The sequence below is a fragment of the Tursiops truncatus genome, chromosome 19, assembly GCF_011762595.2.
Source record: "Tursiops truncatus isolate mTurTru1 chromosome 19, mTurTru1.mat.Y, whole genome shotgun sequence".
NCBI classification, from domain to species: domain Eukaryota; kingdom Metazoa; phylum Chordata; class Mammalia; order Artiodactyla; family Delphinidae; genus Tursiops; species Tursiops truncatus.
In genome coordinates, this window is record NC_047052.1 from 42060987 (window position 1) to 42082668 (window position 21682).

A 21682-nucleotide genomic window follows, 5' to 3' on the forward strand; every position below is an offset into this window, starting at 1 on the left:
TTTGTTTTTTTTAAATAACCCTTTATGAATGCGAAAACCAGTTTTACCTTGTAGACCTGTCTGTTGGACTGGATTTGGCCCATGAGTTATAGTTTGCTGAATCTGCTGGTATAAATGTATAATATCCTCCTTGGCTCATTCTATTTTGAACCTATCCAAGTTTATTTTTATTTTCTGATTTTTTTCTATGATCACATCATATATTCAGAGAAATTATGATTTTGAAGTATTTTTAAAATGGCTTGTCATAGTTTAGTTTTTAAATTACACATGTAAATCATACATAAAGCGTATTTTTAAGAAACGTACTTCTCAAAAGAAATTCAAGCAGTGAAACTTAAAACTACTGCTCTACTCTCCCATCCCATTCCTTTTCCCAGAGGAGACCACTGTTAACTGGTTGGTTTGTGCCATTCCAGATTACTGTGTGTATAGGCACAGATGTACAGCTTTGACTTCCTGTTTGTTTTATGTGAAGAACCATGTTTAGCCCTCAGGATGCCTGGTCACTGCTGTGCAGAGATGTGGCAGGAGAGCAGTTAGGGCCTCTGCCCTCTCAGAATGTGCTGAACAGTATTAGACCCAGACTGTTTCAGTTCCCAACCTGCAATGACACAAGCACCTTTAGCTTTATTTAGAATTTCAGGCAAGAATGGTTTGAAAATGAGGCCAAAGCCTATTATTTTAACCTGAACATTATTGGGCTCTTCTTCAGTCCATGCCTCCAGGTGCTGGAGGAGACAGAGCTAGGCCTCCAGGGCTGTTTGCCCTCCAACCCTGTGGGGCAAGTGCCCTTGTTCCCCAGGTCAGGACAGCTAGAGAAGGATGAACCAACCCTGAGGAGTTGGGTTTAGTAAAACCACTGTGTGCAATAGCACCTACCTTGTCCCTTCTGCTTTCCTGGGACCAGCATGGACCATTTGAGCTGAGAAGGGGAAATATTTCTTATTGCTGTGTTTTGGAATTTTGGCTTGACTTCCCCCATTGAAATGCGATTAGGATAGCTGGAATACTACCATGTTTTTGTATATAATGGACTAAACAGGCTTTCAGAGGCTAAACTGGAAACTAAGTGCTGTTGATGGGTTTTAGAATATATGCGTGTATTCTAGGTTTCAAACTGCTGACTTATAATTAAATCCTAAAATGTGATTGTGAAATGTAGGCCTGCAGACTTAACATTTTGCTCTTTCCACAGAACAGTATTTGTTGTTTCTGGAATTTATGTACTGACGTGGTCTTTCTCTCAGGATATTCACCAACTCAGATGGCATAGCTAGGCATTTGTTTTTTTTTTTCCTGTTGGTTTTTTAAAGATTTTATCAGCAAGGGCCAGAGAAGCTCTTTAGCATTCATCCTTGGGGAAAGAAGTCTGTGGCCTAACACTGATGAACTTGACTGGCTAGACAAGGACCTCTGCTCAAGAGCTTAGCCCAGGACTGCGGTTGAGAAAAGCCCTGAATTCAGTATTCAAACGCTTGGCCATTTGAAACCTAAGACAAAGTACCAGTTCCACTGTCCCACCCCTGCAGGTAGCCAAAACATGCTTCTAATGCTCCCTTACTTGCAGCCAGGTTTCGGATATGCTCGTTGATTGACAGATCCTGGTGCCTGTGTCTAGGAACTGCAGTTGCCAACTGTGTGCTCTGGGGCAGGCAGGGTGTACATGAGTCCTGTCCTGTCTGTACTCATCAGTGACTTTGCCCCTTACCCCAGGTGATTCAACCTCATAATCTCTCTGTTAGAGAAATAAGTTTTGAGTAGAAAGTGACTCTGCTTTTTTTTTTATAAAGGTGTTGTATTTATTTTTTAATTATCTACATTTTTTAATATTTATTGTATTTATTTTTTTTGGCTGCGACGGGTCTTAGCTGCAGCATGCGGGATCTTCTTTGCGGCGTGTGGGTTTCTCTCTAGTTGTGGCGTGCAGGTTTTCTCTCTCTAGTTGTGGCATGTGGGCTCCAGGGCACGTGGGCTCTAGTTTGCAGCGTGTGGGCTCTCTTGTTGAGGCGCGCGAGCTCAGTAGTTGTGACACACAGGCTTAGTTGCCCCGCAGCATGTGGGATCTTAGTTCCCCAAGCAGGGATCGAACCCGTGTCCCCTGCATTGGAAGGCAGATTCTTTACCACTGGACCACCAGCAAAGCCCCAACTCTGCTTCTTATTGTCTGTATGGCCTTGAGCAAATCTTCTAACATCTCTAAGCCTCAGTCTGTCCATCTATAAAATGGAATTACCACCCACCTTCCAGAGTTCTTGTGACGATCAGAAGCGATTAGCGTGTGTGAAACACTGTACCCAGCTAGTTGTCATCATCATCACTTATTATTATTGCTTCCAACATGGCTTGAAAAGTGTTATTAGTCCTTCTCTGCAGTACAGAGCACAATCATGTACAGAGCCAACAAAAGAGAGAAATATACAGCAGATTAGTCTCACTGGAACCCTTTTAGGTGGAAAAAGTTGCCACTCCTAGAACATTTGCTCTACTCATTTCTTGGCTGGTTCTTGAGGTGAGCACCTCCCTTTCTCTTCTGTGTTACTTTCTCTTTTGGTGTTGTAAGGTGGCAGCAGTATTACCTTGCCTGATGTAGAAACTGCCAGAACGTTTCCAGCATAAAAGCCCTAGGGGACCTCTTCTAATAGTCACTGCTCTATTTCCCTTGCACCTAGAATGGGGGTACATAGGGAAGGAAGTGGAGTGGGGGATGTCTTGGAGTCCACTTGCTATAGCTAGGTATCTTTGAGCAAGCCAATTGATAGTTTAGGTAGGATTTTCCCCGCTTTGGATTTATAGAAAATGTATAGTTTACATTGTATATATGAACTGGAATGTTGTCTAAAATGAGAAATAAGATCTTAATCAAGTGCTTCATGGGGATTCCTTTATGTAAGTCTCGAACTGCCAGTCCAGCCAAAGTGTGAACTCAGGAAAAATATGGTTTCCCATATTGAATTTGTTCATTATACAAAGCTTTTACACCCCACAACGTTTTTTAGAGGTAGACCATACGGAACCTGCTGTTTCTATCTTTCTTTTCAAGTCTAGGGGCATCTTCATTCGTGTGTTACTTCTAATGTTCCTGTAAAATGCCGGGCTACATGAATTGAGTGGCTGTGAGTTCTCTTTGATTTTATCTACTTCAATTTTATTTGTCCTAGAAATCTGGTATCCTAACTAAGGATCATTTGCAAGTAAAACATGTAGTTCATATTAAAGAAGTATAGACAACCCCATAATTAGGTTTTCTATTTATTAGAAAGTCAAAGATGTCAACTTCTTTTTATAAACATCTATCACGTGTCTTAAATAAAATTACTTTTCAGTGCAAATGTAAATAAAAGAATCAAATTGACTTGTGGTTCATGCGTTCATTCCACAGATATTTATTGCACACTTTGTGCCAGGGACTGTTCCAGGCACAGAGGATACAGCAGTGAGCAAGATAGAAATTCCTCCCTTCACGTAGATAGATGAGGGCTGTGATCTAATTAGATAAGATAGTTAGAAAAGGCATCACTGAGAACATGATATGTGAGTAAAGAACTGAAGGAGATGAAGGAGTAGGCCCCAGTAATAACCAGGAAAAGAGGATTCCAGGCAGAGGGGACAGCTAGTTTAAAGTTCCTGAGGCAGGAGCAAACTTGAGTGTTTGAAGAGCAGTGAGGGCCTATTGTGGCTGAAACAGCAAAACAAAGACACTAGAGGTGAGGTCAGACAGGTAAAGAGGTCATCCTCTGAAGGGAAGGTAAAGGGAGGGCAGCAAGATGAAGTGATGACACTTCTCCCCTTGCTTTCTTACCCCGTGGCAGCTCTGGGGCTCCAGTTTCACCTCGAGCCCTCAGTGTTGGTACAGGGTTCCCAAGAGTTGTATAGCTGATTCACTTTGCTGTATAGTAGAAACTAACATAACATTGTAAAGCAACTGTACTCCAATAAAAATTAATTAAAAAAATGATAAATTGGGAACTTTGAACATGTACTGGGTCCTGGTCAACTGGGATTTGCTTCAAAACATTCCAGCAGAAAAAGGTGGAGTAGGGGAAAAGGATGAAAAAACATGGCAAAACGTTGATAGTTACTGAAGTTTTTTGATGGGTTCACGGGGGTTTGTTATATTCTGTTTTTGTGTATATTTGGACATTTTACAAGTTTAAAAAAAGGGAGAGAGAAACTTTCGACCACATGATAAAAGTAATGTATTAGGAACACACAATAAATGATTCCATTACATAAGTGATTTGTGCATGTGAAGTGGTCTTCTAACAGAAAGGGAAGTATTTAGGAAAACTCCCCTGTTTTCTGTCTACTCACAAAATACTGCACCTCTGGCGCTGTGGTCATAAGTTTGTTGGTGGGGGTTTTTCCCATACCAAGCAATTCTGGATCAGTTCTGACGTTTTTTACCTGGAGTTAGCATCAGATTCCACAGTTAAGGGCTCAGTCCCACTAGACTGCCCCCCAACCCTGCCCCCTTAGACAGCAGTTACAAGTCCAGGGTGTTACCTATGTTTCTTACCAACTTGCTGCAAATCAGAGGTCCCCATGACCACCCCACAGGTTTGATTACTTTATTAGAGCAGCTCACAGAACTCAGAAAAACATTCTACTTACTAGATTATAAAAGGATGTAACTCAGCAACAGCCAGATGAAAGATATGCATAAAGCAAGGTGTGTGGGAAGTGGTGTGGGCTTCCATGCCCTCTCCAGGCGTGCCACCCTCCCAGCACCTCCACCTGTTCTTTAACCCAGAAGCTCTCTGAACCCCGTCCTTTGGGTTTTTTCCAAGCCTTCATTAAACAGGTGTGGTTGATTAAATCTTTGGCCACTGGTGGTTGATTCTGTCTCCAGCCTCTTCCCCTCTCCAGAGGGGTTGGTCTGAAAGTTTCAAACTTGGTTCCCCTGGCAACCAGCCCGCATCCTTAGGGGCTTTCCAAAAGTCACCTCATTGACATAAACTCAGGTATGGTTGAAAGAGGCTTGTTATGAATAAAAGATACTTTCTCTCTCTTATCACTTAGAAAATTCCAAGGGTTTTTAGGAGCTGTGTGCCAGGAACCTTGGAAGAAGACCAAAATATATATTTGTTATAAATCACAATATCACAGAGAGTGTCATTGAGTAAGGTATAGTGATGAGAAGAAAGGCAGGTGCTTTTCAGAAAAACGAAAATAAAAGTGAATCAAGGAAGAAAATGAGAATAGAGAAAAGAAACCTCTGAAGGCAGGACCCCAGCAGCAGGTAGGAGTCAGGGAAAGAATGCTGTGCTTGTAATTTTGGTGACTAAAATGGCAACGTTGCTTTCTTTTAGGAGAATGTGATTTAACATTTCATAGTTACTAAAAAGTCTTGAGTGAATGTAAGGAAAAATGAGGTTTGATGGGCAAATTAGAATGAAACAGAAATAAAACAGTTCGTGGAATGTAATTTAACATAGGACTACCTTTCCTGAATTACTTCCTATTCTAAATTTTTATGATTACTAGTCAGCTTCTGAGATTTCACAGAATTGGATAATAGCCTGTTTTGACAGCCTCCTCATCTTTACAGATCAGGAATCTGAGTGTCTGTAAAGATGACATTTGCCTGAAATCTTTCTGGGCCCAACATATACAGGGGTTGTGTCCTTTACCTCTCCACTGTTCCAGGCCAGTGCAGTCTTTGTGCCAAGGGATTTGTTTGCAGTGTCCATTCCCTCCAAGAGACTTGCCTTTCTGACCTAGCTAATGCCGAGGTGTCCAGACATGGGAAAGTAAAGGAACCGCTGTGAGTCCTTGCTCACTCCCAATCCCTTCTGAGGCCCCACTAGCTCCTGGAGGAGGCCCCAGTCACCTGGCCTGCTTTCTTCTTCACCTAGCTGCTACCACCCACCCTCCAAGGTAAATACAGATGAGCTGGCTGCAAGCTGGCAAAGATGAGTGAGGACTATCAAAAGCATTTGCAGAGACGTGGATGGACCTAGAGTCTGTCATACAGAGTGAAGTAAGTCAGAAAGAGAAAAACAGATATCGTATATTAACGCATGTATATGGAATCTAGAAAAATGGTACAGATGAACCGGTTTGCAAGGCAGAAATAGAGACAGATGTAGAAAACAAACGTATGGACACCAGAGGGGGAAAGCAGGGGGTGGGGGTGGGGGGATGGTGGGGGGATGAACTGGGAGATTGGGATTGACATGTATACACTAATATGTATAAAATAGATAATAAGAACCTGCTGTATAAAAAATAATTAATTAGAAAGAAAAAGAGGGCTTCCCTGGTGGCACAGTGGTTAAGAATCCACCTGTCAATGCAGGGGACACAGGTTCGAGCTCTGGTCTGGGAAGATCCCACATGCCGCAGAGCAGCTAAGCCCGTGCGCCCCAACTACTGAGCCTGTGCTCTAGAGCCCACTAGCCACGACTACTGAGCCCACATGCCACAGCTACTGAAGCCCACGTGCCTAGAGCCCTTGCTCTGCAACAAGAGAAGCCACTGCAATGAGAAGCCTGCGCACCACAACAAAGAGTAGCACCCACTTGCTGCAACTAGAGAAAGCCCGTGCGCAACAACAAAGACCCAACACAGCCAAAAAATAATAAAACAAATTAAAAAAAAAAAAAAAAAGAACCTTCTGTATGGTTCAGGGAACTCTATCTACTCGGTACTCTGTAATGACCTATATGGGAATAGAATCTAAAAAAGAGCAGATATGTGTATATGTATAACTGATTCACTTTGCTGTACAGCAGAAACTAACACAACATTGTAAATCAACTATACTCCAATAAAAATTAATTTAAAAAAAAAGAAAAAGTGCTCTAGGCCTGGTGGGCAAGACTGATAAGTAGATTGTGACCACAGGTGTAAGCAGTGCTGTGACGCAGATGGAAAATAGCCTAAAGCCTTGCCTGTGGGCTCAGTGTCCCCCCCACCCAGCTCACTGTGAGGGGGCCTAGCCCCCACACCAGAACCGCCTACCTAACCTGTGAGAGAACCTGGTAGGCCCTGGTAAGAGTTTAAATTTTATATGGAGTGAGATAGGATTTTTTTCAGGGGGATTTTTTTTTAATTTATTTTTGTCTGCGTTGGGTCTTTGTTGCTGCACGTGGGCTTCCTCTACTTACGGCGAGCGGGGGCTACTCTTGGTTGTGGTGCGCGGGCTTGTCATTGCAGTGGCTTCTGTTGTTGTGGAGCACGGGCTCTAGACGCGCAGGCTTCAGTAGTTGCGGCGTGTGGGCTCAGTAGTTGTGGCACGCGGGCTCTAGAGCGCAGACTTAGTAGTTGTGGCAGATAGGCTTAGTGGCTCCACGGCGTGTGGGGTCTTCCCAGACCATGGCTCGAACCCGTGTCCCCTGCATTGGCAGGCGGATTCTTAACCACTGCGCTACCAGGGAAGTCCTAAGGGGGGATTTTGACTGATATGATTTGTTATGTTTTTTAAAAAAAAATACTATGGCTACAAGTGACAGAAACCAAACTCAAAACAGCTTAGACAACAATAAAAGCAAAAAGAAGCTGGTAGTTACATAGTACTTATGCTATGCGCTCTTCTGAGACTGTACACATTAACTCAGTGAATTCTGTTAATAACCTTGTAAGTTAGGTACTATTCATATTCCCATTTTATTGACGAAGAAACAGGTGTGGAGAGGTTAAACAGCTTATCAAAAGCCTCATGGCAGATCCAGACTTTAGACCCAGGCAGTCTGACTCTATAATGGAGTACCAATTCTTGGCTGTACTGCCTCTCAACAAAACAATGTATTGACTCCATGAAACCGAAGAAAGTTAGCTCTTTGGGCATGGCTGGATCCAGGGGCTCACACAGTGCTGAACAGACTCAGACTGTGTCCATGCCAGAGTTGCCAACAACTCAGCAGAAAGAGCACCTCTGCTTTCCCCCAGGTTCTGACAAAAGTTCTAGAACTGAGTCTGGTTGGCTTGGCTTGGGTCACTTGCCTGTCCTTGGACCTTGTGGCCAGAAAGGTTAAACTAACGCACTGACTGGTCAGGCCTGACTTGTGTGCCCACTCCTGGGGCTAGGGTACCACCAGACTGAGAGTGCAGGGGGAGTGGTTCCCTGAGGGCTGCTTCCAAAGCCACGGGACTAGATGTTGGGGAGGCCACACTGCAGATGCCAGCTGGTGCGTGTCAAAGGATGTGATGGGGAACATATTTGTGATCCTGGATACACCTGCTAAATTGTTTTGTTTTCAGGATCTTAGCAGTTTATTATGTCTTCTATGAGGCCTTTTGTTATGTCTCTTAGTAAAGTTCCATAATTTCCTTTCTAGTGGCTATGTATATTCTTAACATTCTTACGTAATCTTTATTTTAGTTGCTCTCATGAATGAAATTATATTTAAAAGTTTTTTCTATAACAGAAGCACCACTGATTTTTATATTTTTGTCTTGTCTCCTGCCATGCGACTGGATTCAATAATTCTAATGTTTCAATTGGTTTATTTTTGTATATGGGGTCATGTCATCTACATGTATCTCCTCCCTTCCAGTAGTTGTATATCTTAGTGTGTTGACCATAGGTTTTATTTTTAATTTTAATTTTAAAAAATTTTTTTGGCTGCACCTTGCAGGACCTTCCCCAACCAGGGATTGAACCTGGGCCATGGCAGTGAAAGTCCGGAATCCTAACCACTAGGCCACCAGGGAACTCCCTGATCATAGATTTTAATGTATAAAACAGTCAGTGTTAAGAATGAGCATCTTGGGCTTCCCTGGTGGCGCAGTGGTTGGGAGTCCGCCTGCCGATTCAGGGGACACAGGTTCGTGCCCCGGTCCGGGAAGATCCCACATGCTGCGGGGCGGCTGGGCCCGTGAGCCATGGCTGCTGAGCCTGTGCGTCCGGAGCCTGTGCTCCGCAACGGGAGAGGCCACAACAGTGAGAGGCCCACGTACCGCAAAAAAAAAAAAAAAAAAAAGAATGAGCATCTTTGTTTTGGTCCTCATTTTAATGGGACTACTTTGGATGTATTACTATTGATTATTAATTTTAACAAATTAGTTTTTCTTATGTATGATGAATGCTTAGGTAAAAAATTCAAACACTTCTGAGTGGCATAAGTCCCTTCTCCAAAGGTAATGCTTCTCTCTTCCAACTCCATCCCAGTTCCAGACAGAACCACTATTAATTGTTTTATGTATCTGTGCAGATAGCAGCAGACATGCATATGCAAACATATCTGGAAAATACATCTTTTTACTCCATCATATATACCCTTTATTCCCTCAACAGCATACCCGTTAATTATTATATTGGTTCTTGGTTTGAAAGAATAAGCATACAGTTCCAAGGCGTAACAAATGTTATACCTGATTCGTCATTCAATGGATGAGTGTGTCACTTGCAGGAAAGCCTTGCGTGGTTTATGGACTTTCTCTCTCCAGAAGAGTCATGATCTCCCCCATGCCTGTTGGTGATATCACCCTCAAAGTAAGCTCAAGGTTGCAGCTGGTGTCTGTGGGCAGGCTGCAGAAGAGCTGTCCAGGGAAAGAAAGCAGAAAGTGTTTGGGGGGGGAGAATGAGTTGTCATTTGCGCATAGATGCTGACATCATGATGTCCTGCCCTCAGCTCTGCAGTCACCATGCTGCTCTTGGCCTAGGTTGGTGCTTTTCTGTGGAGAGTAGCAACTGCTTTCTTTTCTTCTTTCAACAAATATGTGTAGAAGGATTGTCTACTGTGTGCCAGGCAATGAGAATGCGACAGAGAGCAAAACAAAGACCCTGTCCACATCCAACTCAACTCCTAGGTAGGGAAACAGAGAAAAAATAAATGGCACATACAAACATAATGTCAGGTAGTGAGAGGTGCTATGAAGAGAAATAAAGAATGATGAAGAAAGAGACGTAGAAGAAAGGCCTCTCTGAGGATGGGACATTTGAGCAATGCCTGTCAGAGCGATAGTTGTACAATTCCAGGGGGAAGGATGCTCCAGGTAGGGTAGTGGTTCATTTGCAAATGGGGTCAGGGTGGGCTCTCCCTCAGAGGGCACTTGGCAATGTCTGGAAGTATCTTTGATTGTCAGAAAAATGGCATTTTTTTTTTTTTATGCTAGGGCTAGAGTGAGAGGAATCTTACTCATTTAGAAGAACTCGAGTGTTACACCAGAGGACCCGCAGTGGTTTGAAGGAGGAGGTACGATGGAGTAAAAGATACTGGACTTGCATGTTAGGGAATCAGAAATTCAGTGACTCACTATGTATTTAGGGGACAATTTTTGTCATCTTTTAGGATCTCAGTTTCTCTTTCTGCCTCTGACCAATGTCCCATCTCCCCTACCCCGCACATAAACACCCATGGCCAGATGGTGTTTCTGCATGAAGTATAGAACATTAGATGACCAGACTCAGACCCCAGATCATGAAAGGCAGAAGTTTGCAGGAGCACAAAGCTCTTAGATTTCTGATTTTTAATTCAAATTGATTTGGAGAAGGTAGAGTCTTGATATATCTCTTCCTTGTAGCCCTTCAGGTTATGTTTTAGTCCTGCAGCAAAACAGATGCCTGGATACTCAAAAGCTCCTGTCGACTGCCACATGTGAGCTCTGTTGCAGCTCTTTTGCAGCTCAAAAGTCACCCTAGGAGGAAGAGATTTCTCTACTGTTTTTTAACTTTAATTTTTTTGTCTGTTTGTTTACCAGTAAGGATTTGACATTTTATTCAAAACAGTATGATCTGAGGGGTTGTCGTGGCTGCATCTCCCAACCAGTGCTGCTGGAATCTAGTGAGTAGAGAGCAGGGATGCTGCTAACAACATCCTACGCTGCGAAGGACAGCCCTCCACAACAGAGAATTCTCTGGCCCCCAATGTCAGTAGTCATGATGTTGAGAAACCCTGAGGTAGTGGGAACTGGCTGGTGCAAAAACTTGAGACCGGAGCTGTGCTCACAGTTTTTGAGGAATAGCGAGAAGGTCGGTGTGGCAAGAGTAGAGAGAGGTGGGATAGGAAATAATAAGTTCAGAGACTAGTCAGGGGCCAGATCATGTAAGGTATTGTAGGACAGATGAGGAGTTTGGATTTTCTTCTGATTGTAATGGAAAGCCATTGGAAGACTTTGAGCAGGGGAGTGAAATAATCTGAGTTTTGTTTTATAAGACTTCTTGTGTGGAAAGTAGCCTCTAGGGGAGAGAGGAGACTGCTAGTTGCCTCCCAACATCTAGTGTCACCTTCTTCCTTAATAACAAAACTCTGGGGAATTCCCTGGCTGTCCAGTGGTTAGGACTCGGTGCTTTCACTGCCGGGGCCCTGGGTTCAGTCCCTGGTTGGGGAACTAAGATCGCACAAGCTGCCATGGCGCAGCCAGAAAACAACAACAACAAAAACTCTGGAGGGATTTTTGTTTGTTCGTTTTTGTTTTTTCAGGAATATTATGCATGGAAAAGGGACTATACTTCCCAGCTTCCCTTACAGCTAGGAGTGGTCACTTGAATTAAGTTTTGGTTCATGAAGATGTAACTAGAGGTTTTGGATGAGACTGCTGGGAAGTTTCCTTAGAGGGAAAAAGGGTGCTACCTTCTTCCCCGCCCCCCCCCCCCCCATTTTTTACTATCTAGAATGCAGGCAGAATGGCTGAAGGTCATTTAACCATTTAGAACTATGAGGTAGTTCCAGTATGTAAGCCTTGTGTGAGGATGAAGAGCAGAAAGATGGGAACTGGGCTCCTTGTGATACCCAGGAGCCTCCATCCCAGCTCTGGACTGCCTAACCCTAGATTTATTTTTACCTTAGAAAGAAGTAAATGTTGCTTTTATTTAAACCACTGCATTTGTTGTTGTTGTTGTCGTTGTTGTTGTTATGTGTAGATAAAACTAATCCTAATTGAAAGGAAGCAGGAAGGTCAGTTAAGAGGCTGTTATAGTAATCCAAGCAAGAGATGATTATAGCTTGGAATAGAATGGTAGCAGAGGGGGTGACTAGAAGCACTTGTACTTCTTTGTGTGTGTGGTAAATTATACATAACATAAATTTTGCCACCTTAACTATTTTTAAGTGTACAGTTCAGTGGCATTAAGTACATTCATATTTTTTGCAACCATCAACCACTAGCCATCTGCAGAACTTTTTTATCTTCCCAAACTGAAACTCTGTACCTATTGAACAATAACAACCATTCCTCCTTTGTCTACCATAGACTTAGTTCCCCTCACTGGCCTTTCACTTTTTCATGTCCTGGATGATAGTTTATAATTATCCTGTTAGTTACTACGATTGATAGCAATGTAGCTGAAATATACAACCTCCTGGGAATTCCCTGGCAGTCCAGTTGTTAGGACTCTGTGCTTCCACTGAAGGGGCACAGGTTTAGATCCCTGTACGGGGAACTAAGATCTTGCAAGCTGAGCAGTGCGGTGATAAATAAATAAAAAAATAAATAACTTCCTATGTGTGTTGCATGTAATAAATTTTTGATATATTTTATTTTGGAAAGCAGGCTATAAAATAACATACAACATGATCTAGTTTTACCAAAAAAAATCTACAGGTGCAAATGTAGGCTGTATCAGAAACATGTAATCAGTGGTTATATCTATTTAGTAATATTTGATACTGTTTATTTCTTTATTTAGCTGATCTTTTCCCCGTAATTTATTTGCAATGAATATGTCTTACTGGTGTAAAAGGTTTTGTGCACCACAGTGTTTGGCCCATGAAGTAGGAGTTCAGAAACTGTGTCTGTTGATATTTTTACCAGCAGTAAAGCAGCATGTCCAGGGGCAGAATGTAATCTTGTCTGAATGATTAACATTTGGTGATGGCTCATCTGCCCTTGGGGGTGTGTTAGCTTTCTCTCCTCACTAGTTCTTTCTTCTGTACATAGCATGGCAGCTTCTTTGTGCTCTAGGTTAATACTGACTGCAAAGAGATTATTGTTTTGTTACTTGCTTTTTCTTTTTTTTTTTTAATATTTAAGCGCTCACTGTTAATCAGTTTTTAGGTCAGACTATACATGTTAGTTTCAGTAAGCTTGTTTTTTACATTTTTATGCCATAATTTAATCTCCATAAGGTACTTTCCATAGTCCAGGCATGGTCTACTGCATTCTGTATTTCTCTGGAGGCACATTTAGGTCTTTGTATCACATTCTGGTCTGTTAGTTAGGTCATTATGTAATAACTCTGGAATTATCATAAGAATAAAAGATTGGAAACACGTGGAACCAACGGTAATGTTTAAGGTACAAGTAAGTTTTGAAGAGAGAGAAATGACTGAATGAGTTTGGAATTTCTAATAAAAGCAGCCAATCCGGATCAACTTCATTTCATTCATTCTCGACTTTTAAACTGATCAGAGGTAAATGCTAGAACCCCTGGAAATGTTTGACAGTATTTGGTATATGTGACACTTTTACTTGTTCTTCACTCTGTAGGGATGTGAGAAAGACGAATTGTTCAGTGAGATTGAGCAAAAAATGAACTTAGACATTGTGTATATTGATGTGAAAATCACAAGGTGTGTGGCAGGTGGGGTGGAGTTGGGCACTTCGTGATTTCAGCACGTGCAGATATAGTAGGGGCTGAGTCAGGCCCTGGCCCTAGAAGAGGAGTAACTAAAATTGTGAAAATATTCTAGGAAGGTAGAGTTGACTATGCTGGTGTAGAAAGAGTGGTCTTTTAGGGTTCAAAATAGGATGACCTTAAACTAAAGTTGGTTTTAATTAATAAAATATAAAAATCACCAAAAAGAAAAGGTTTCCTGGTTATATTCATGGACATAACCCCCTTAGCAGCACATGTGGTACGTTTATAGGGGAATGAGAAAGTGAACGTGTACCCTTTTCCTCTGCCATCAGGGATTCCCAGAAAACAAGGTTTCATTTCAGTAGATCCTCAATGGCTGTTTATAGTAATCCAGAATGCTCCATGGATATTTGGAGGCAGAAGTGGCAAGGTCGCTTATTGTCTATATCCAGGAATTGGGCCTTTATGAGGAATTTAAGTCACACCAAAATGTTTCTCTTAATGCAAGTCTGATAACAGCCTCTTATTGCCCCAGATTCCATCAACTTGGGATGCCTTGGGATGAATGGATATTTTTTTTTACTAATGCAAACATCAAGGGTAAGATTAAATCTGATTGCTTTCTTCATAATTATTGAGTGGGACTGATGTGCTGAAGGCCTGAACAGATGTTTTGGGGTTTGGAATTCCTCTAGAGATAAGAGAAGCTGCTTCTTTTCCCAAGCCCTGTGTGTCCTCTCCCAGTTTATCATTGCTGTTTGCAGCCAGTCTTAGCAGTCTGCTGTGCAGATCATGAGCTTTGAGACTCATACCACACTGAAGTGCCACAGGCTACCCCACTTTTTATTCTTGTCGCAGTACCTTTCCCACAGTTAGAGAAGACTGAGCCATGCCTCTCAGTCTCCGTTTCCAGCCCAGGGAACTGAGCTGACACTAGGGCCTGACACTGTATGGGAGACATCAGGGTTCCTGCACAGGGTTCCTCTCCCCTTCTTGGTATCCTTAGTCACTGTCGTGACTACATCCTGGATCTTGTCATATGAAGATAGCATAGCCTGATGGTTAGAACACAGTTTTTGGAGTCACACAGACTTGGCATCAGATCTGTACTGCACCACTTATTACCTGCTTGACACTGGAGCAAGTTTCTTTCTTTGTCTAAGCCTCAGTGTTGTCATCTATAAAATGGATCAATTGCTATCACCCCCTGAGTCACTTCACTGCACATCAAGTGCTTGGTATGGGTTAAGCACTCAGTAAATAATAGCTGGAAGTTCCAGGTTGATGGACATGGAACTCTATAGCTCCACTGACAGTTTAAACTCATTGACATTTAAAATGTCTCTCTCTTTGACCACTCCACTCATTTGTCCACTAGCTTGCCACATCTGTTCTGCAGCTTCACTGGATCCTGCAGTCCAGGAAACGTTCTCCCTGTGAAAGAGAAAGTAGCCGTCCTCAGCCCTTGGGTCACATGCTTCCAAATTCAAAACTTTAGAGTCTCTATTTCTTTCCAGGTTTCTCAGGAAGACCCCAAGGACTGGCTCATCCCTGTGATGGAGAGGATGGAGTCTGTTACAGGAGGGAAGCTGGGCTAAGACAGGAGATATTGTAGAGAAAAGGGGAGCAGAGGCAGGCTGGAGATTGAGCTCTGTCCTCTATCTGGAAAAGGTGGTGTTTATACGCCTGTTAGTTTAGGTAAACTTGTAGAATAGATTTTTTTTTTTTTTATAAATTTATTTATTTATTTTTGGCTGCGTTGGGCCATCGTTGCTGCACGCGGGCTCCCTCCAGTTGCCAGAGCGGGGGCCACTCTTTTTTGCGGTGCGCGGGCCCCCCACTGCAGTGGCCTCTCCCGCCGTAGAGCACCGGATGTAGAGCACAGGCTCAGTAGCTGTGGCGCACGGGCCCAGCCGCTCCGCGGCATGCGGGATCCTCCCGGACCAGGGCCCGAACCCGTATCCCCTGCATCGGCAGGCGGACTCTCAACCACTGCGCCACCAGGGAAGTCCCAGAATAGATATTTTTTAAATAGCTTTTCCAGGGACTTCCCTGTTAGCCCAGTGGTTAAGACTCCATGCATCCACTGCAGGGGCACGGGTTCGATCCCTAGTTGGGGAACTAAGATCATGTATGCCGCGCATGGCGCAGCCAAAAAATAAATAAATAAAAAGCTTTTCCAAGGTCCAGGGTGTAACCACTGATTTGATTGGCTTTTAATGAATTGTTTAAAACACAAATATTTTGTCACAACCCAAATGTGTGCTACATACCTCATGGGTGGGGGAGGGAAATGCTGAGCTCTTGTTCGCATCATTTCTTCTATACACGGAAGAAATGTAGATTAAATGACTCATCCAAGGTCAAGCATGTAATAAGTGGTGGAGACAATATTCTGAATGTCTGCCTTTTAAAACTGTCCACCATCTCTCCCCCCATTTACTCCTGCAACAGAAGCATCCTCCTTCCAGCATTCTACCCCAACAACAAGAGGACCCTCCCCAACCCCCAGCCTAACATCGACCAGCATTATCAGAGAATGTCCTGTTCTGGGCCCAGGACACTGCATCAGGCCTTCAGAGGCCTTTCTCAGAATTTTCCTTTCGAAGGGAGAGGGGTTACTCCATCTGTTCCCTTGGTCTTTTCCTCAGAGAGCCTTTTCCTTCCCACCTCACTCCTTAATGTTCATTCTCCAGTAGCCCCTGACTTTGCATATCTACTTAACTGTTCCCCACCATTAGAAGGTAACCCTCACAAGGACAGTGACTTGTTCGCTGTCTTTCTTGTAGTATCTTCTGGCTTTTTTGTGCTTTGTACATATCAGGCATTCACAAATTACACATCTGTTGAAAGAATGAATGACTCAGTTGTATCTGTCAGAAGCTGAAAGAATATGAGCCTAGAGCAAATGGCACATGGCATCTCCACTTCTCCCTCCTCCTCCCTCAGCCACAGCCTGCCAAGAGGCTAAGGAAGGAGGGAGGAGGGAGAGTTTGTGTGCCTGAGGACCCAGCTTTGCACTTCCTCCTGGGTTTGCTCTGTGTGGAGCGTCAGGACACCATATCATTCTGGCCTAAGCCAGTTAAGGTTGAGCTGCTGTCCTGTGTCTGGTCTCAGTGCTGCCAGCCCACAGCTGTCTCCAGGTGTGTAGAGCCTGTTGAAGGCAGGGGAGCACAATGGCTAAGGGCATAGACACTTGAGTCAAGTGACCCCTCTGCCACATCCAGTTGTGTCCCCTTGACAAAGTTTCATAACCTTTCTGTGCCTTAGTCTTATTGTTTGTGAAATGGAAATGACCTCATATGGTTGTTCTAGGATTAAATGAGATAATCAGTGTGAAATCTTTAGCATAGGTGAAATACATGCTGCGTGTTTCGTTCAGGCTGGCTGATACTATGTACAGTGCTAATTAAATACTCTTTTTTCTGTTTGTGGCACAAGTCCCTAGGTTGCTAGGTCTGCTTATTCTGTGTGGCTCACTCTGCCCCATCTTTGATGGGGAGGAGCTTTGAGGGAGATGTGAGTGGAGACCCAGGAGGTTTGTTTGAGTGGGAATTCAGCCTGTATTTCTGATGGTTCCCTATAGAAGGAGGGTGCTTTGGTGTGAGTTTTGTGTGTTTGCTTTAGTTTTGTCCTGGTGATTTCCACAGGGGAAAATAATTCAAGAGGGAGTAAGTGTCACCACTGGGAGCTTGCCTGACTCTCTTTCTCCAGGAAGAAGAGCTCTGCCCAGTGAGGGTGGAAAAGGGCAGCATCTGAAATACGTGCTGGGAGGTGATAGGTCCAAGGTTGAGTCTTATTTTTGGCTTCTCCAAGGGACAGGACTGGGCCAAAGTGTGGGCAGTGGGGTTGGATTTTAGTTCCTTGTAAAAGGCAGTGGAAACCTTCACCACCTCCCCAAGGCAGCACCCTGAGAGCTGGCAGCTAGTGGGCCCTCTCAGCTATGCTCCAGTTGGATTACAAACTCAATAAAATAAGTAATTTTTTGTTAGTAAGTAATCCACTGTATAGGCCAATGAAATATGAAATACCTTCCATTAAAAATGTTTTGAGGGGCTTCCCTGGTGGCGCAGTGGTTGAGAGTCCACCTGCCGATACAAGGGACACGGGTTCATGCCCTGGTCCGGGAAGATCCCACATGCCGCGGAGCGGCTGGGCCCGTGAGCCATGGCCGCTGAGCCTGCGCATCCGGAGCCTATGCTCCGCAACGGGAGAGGCCACAACAGTGAGAGGCCCGCGTACCGCAAAAAAAAAAAAATGTTTTGAATGTTATGGAACATGATAAAGGAGTTACAAAAAGGTTTTGTTGTTGTTGAATTTGGTATGGCTAAAACAACTGTAAAAGATTAGGGGGACATGTCAATAATCTGGAAAGTGTCTGCTCAAGTTGCTTTGCAAGCAGCAAATTCTTGCTGTCTTTTAAAGAAAAAAGAAGTAGGAAATCATAGAGAACACCTTGTAGCTGGAGTTAACACAAGAAAGCAAACGGGGAACGACAAGTAATGTCAGAGAACAGCTTTAGCCAATGCCAGAGGTTGGCAGATAAAGGCACATTTGTATCTTAAAATGTTTATGGTATGTAGTATATTTTTAGTACATATATTATAATTATATATTAATAGTATATATTAACATAGCATGTATATGGTAGTTTTTTAAATGAATTTTCTACTTTAATGGACTACTGCATCAACCAACCAACTACTAATACATATCAGGTGAGTGGGTTTCTACTGTTCTGACAAATGGACTTATCAGTATGTTTTGTTGACTCCTAGAAGACAGATCTGTGAGCTTTGTTTTGTAAGACTGGAAATATGACATACAGCTATGTTAATAACTATGTAATAACTATGTTAATAACACTGTTACCAAAATAACCTGTATCTTTGGATTCCATTTCCAATGGAATGTCTTCTTACAGTCAAACTGACCTTTTGGATTTTTAATCACCTGGCTTTTACTCTGCCCTCTGAATACTGTGTGGACAGAATTGGAATTGTGGGTTGCTCTGGTTCAGCAGGAGCTCAAAGACAACCAGGGTTGGTGTGAGCCACAGTCCAGATGAGGGGAGTGGAGAACAGGAGTGGAGGGAGGCTAGATGGGAAGGGGAAGGCCCATTCGAACCTTGGGGCTTGCTATTTGGTTCAAACATCTTGATTTCTAGGTTTCAGGCCACCCAGGTCCAAACGTGAGAACAAAGGCTGATCCTTCTAAAGCATGGTGACTTTTTAACTTCATATGATTTCAGATTTCCAGTTAATTGTTACCTCTACTCAAGTTGAGAATTGATTGCGGTCATGCAGTAGCAACCCACAGCCTTAAAATCCTTGGCTCTCTTGTTTTCACAGGTGTTGGGGCGATGCTTCTTGACAGTGGTGCAGGTCCATTTCCAGTTTTTGACCCAGGCGTTACAGAAGGTCCAGCCAGTGGCTCACTCTTGCTTTGCCGAGGTTGTTGTGCCAGAAAAAAAGAACAGCAGCAGTGGCGGCAGCTTATCTGGCATGGGCCACACCCCAGAACTGGAGGATGCTGTGCGGTCCTGGCGGGGGGCTGCTGAGGTAACCCTGACTTTGGGGAGATTGGTGCCCTTTGTTCAGATAGCAGAGGCTCCAGAGGGCCTTTACCTGTTGGTTCTTAAAAGAGCCATTTTATGTAGAAGTGTGAGTTTTCACCTGCTGTCATTAGCTTGTTCATTCATTTAACAGTGAATATCTTTGTAAATGCCCACTTCATGCCAGGCATGTGCAGGCACTGAGGTAGTAGCCTCCACTCACAGCCTCCTAGGAGAAAAGTCTTTCAAAAACAGGTTTGAGGGGCCGTGATGAAGGTGTGCAGGAGCCCAGGGGAAGGGCCTGGCCTCCGACAAGAAGTGCAGCAAAGCTTCTAGGAAGAGGGACCAGGGAGAAGAGGCTGGAGGGTATACGGAGGGTAAGTGGTCAGCCAGGTAGCTAGGTGGGGATGTAGTAGGCGATGACACATTTCTTGTTGGCATTTTATTTTTTTTATTTTTTAATAAATTTATTTATTCTATTTATTTATTATTTTTGGCTGCGTTGGGTCTTCGTTGCTGCGCGTGGGCTTTCTCTAGTTGCGGCGCGTGGGCTTTCTCTAGTTGCGGCGAGCTGGGGCTACTCTTCCTTGCGGTGCGGGGGCTTCTCTTGTTGCGGAGCACGGGCTCTAGGCGCGCGGGCTTCAGTAGTTGTGGCTTGTGGGCTTCGGTAGTTGTGGCTCGCAGGCTCTAGAGCGCAGGCGCAGTAGTTCTGGCGCATGGGCTTAGTTGCTCCGCGGCATGTGGGATCTTCCTGGACCAGGGCTCGAACCTGTGTCCCCTGCATTGGCAGGCGGATTCTTAACCACTGCGCCACCAGGGAAGCCCTCATACCTTTTATTTTTAACAGGAAAATATTATTACAAATGCACTTGAATTCCCTTTGTACTTCTCCACTATCTTATTCATATTCCTTTCTCTCTAGAGATAACCTCTTTTGATTTTGGAGTTTGTGATTCCTATGCATATTTTTATATTTTTATTCTATATGTATGTATCCATAAATATATTGTTTTGCACAATATGAAACTTTATATAAATGGTATCATTCAGTTCACTAAAATCTGGCTTCCACACCTACACAAGAACATACCTTGTCTTGTCAAGGTCATTGGTGCCTTCCATGTTGCCAAAGATAATTGGCAGAAATCCAAGGATCCCGATGACTCCATTCAGCAGCTCACAGCGACATGAGCCCTGGAAATCCTCTCTCCTTGTGGAGAACCAGGTCTTCTTAGGTACCCTCTTAGCTCTTGGGCTAGCCTCTCCATCCACTTTGCTAGCTTCTCTTCAACATAACTTATGAATATGAGTTTCTCAAGGCTCAGTTCTACGTGCCCTCTCCCCTAGAGGGTCTCCGTCTAGTCTTGGAACTTTAAAAACTGCTGGTGGGCTGGGGCCACAAGCACACAAATGTGTGTGCCCGGTTCACTTCCCCCGTGGGCTCAGGCCCCTATATTCAGCTGCTGCCCTCCTCAGGTCTTCAGATGGCTCAGCCCTTAGCCTTTCTGCACACACTGTTCCTCCTCAAATCTTCCCTGTGCTAGCATGTAGTGCCATCCCACACTGGGTCCTTTGTGCAAGAAACCTGAGATTTATCCTCCAGCTTTTCTGTCACATCTACATCCAATCCATAAGAAAGCCCTGCATATCCTACCTCCAAAATATGACTGCAAAGCTGTCCCTTTCTTTCTGTGTCCACTATCACTAACGTAGTTCAGGGAATCATTACTCTCCCCTGACAGCTTCAGTGGCTGGACTTGCTTCTCCCCTTTCTGTCTTGCCGTCCTTCATGTCTCTCCATTTCCTTAGGGTAAAGTGTGTACCCATCCCCATGACCTGCCTAGTCCCACATAGTCTGGCCCCTGCCTCCTCACCAGCCTCATCTGTGGCCACTCTCCCCTGCTCACTGGGTTCTAGTTCCTTTGCTGACATCTCTGCCTGTCCTACCCCCACCCCACACTTCGGTTTACTGCCTCCTCTGCCTTAAACTCAGCCTAAATGGTGATTTCTCAGTTTCTTGGGCGCTCCCTGTTACAGTTTTCTATTTCCCTTGGGATGTTTTTCTCCATTTTTTATTTTTTAAATGTTTTATTTGTTTGCCTTTTCGACCCATGAAGCTGTCAGCTCCAAGATGGTAGAGACCAGGTTTTGTGCTCCACTGTCTATCCAGAGACACCTAACATAAGACCTTGTGGGCTACATATTTGACTAAATGGAAGAGTTCTAGAAAGAGAGTCAAATGGTTTTAAACTGTGTGACTGTTAGGGTTCAGGGAATGGTTGGTATTCATACAGAATTTGTGGAGCTTTGGAAATGTATGGCATTATAGCTGCTAGTTAACTTCCTTTAGTCCTGCAATTTTGGTAAATATTACAACTCCTACCTTGGCCTAGAAGAACAAAAATTAACTGTTAAAAAATGTTATTTGTTGCACAAATGTTATTGCAATAAAAACAGACATTGAAAAATTGAAAGACAGTTCATCCTGAATCCTTCCTTCCATCTAGTAAATCAAATATATATTTTTCTGTATTCTCTAGTCCTGACCCATATGTATAGATAACATTTCATCACAAGACACAGATTAATTTCTTCTTGTTTTTCTTATGTACTCTTCATAAACATATTTAGTGACTAAACAATAAGTATTTCATTTTTCTGTG

The 21682-nt window shown here is 43.6% G+C and overlaps 1 protein-coding gene across 6 annotated transcripts in view; it reads left to right on the forward strand.

Annotated features, from left to right (window-relative positions):
- The window catches only part of GARRE1 (granule associated Rac and RHOG effector 1), an 82206-nt gene that overhangs the window by 35969 nt on the left and 24555 nt on the right, over window positions 1-21682 (forward strand). For all 6 annotated transcript variants that reach the window (XM_019940969.3, XM_073795768.1, XM_073795769.1 and 3 more), the window contains one exon: window positions 18817-19026. In XM_019940969.3, the coding sequence (XP_019796528.2) occupies window positions 18817-19026 (210 nt within the window). The remainder of the gene's footprint in view (window positions 1-18816; window positions 19027-21682) is intronic.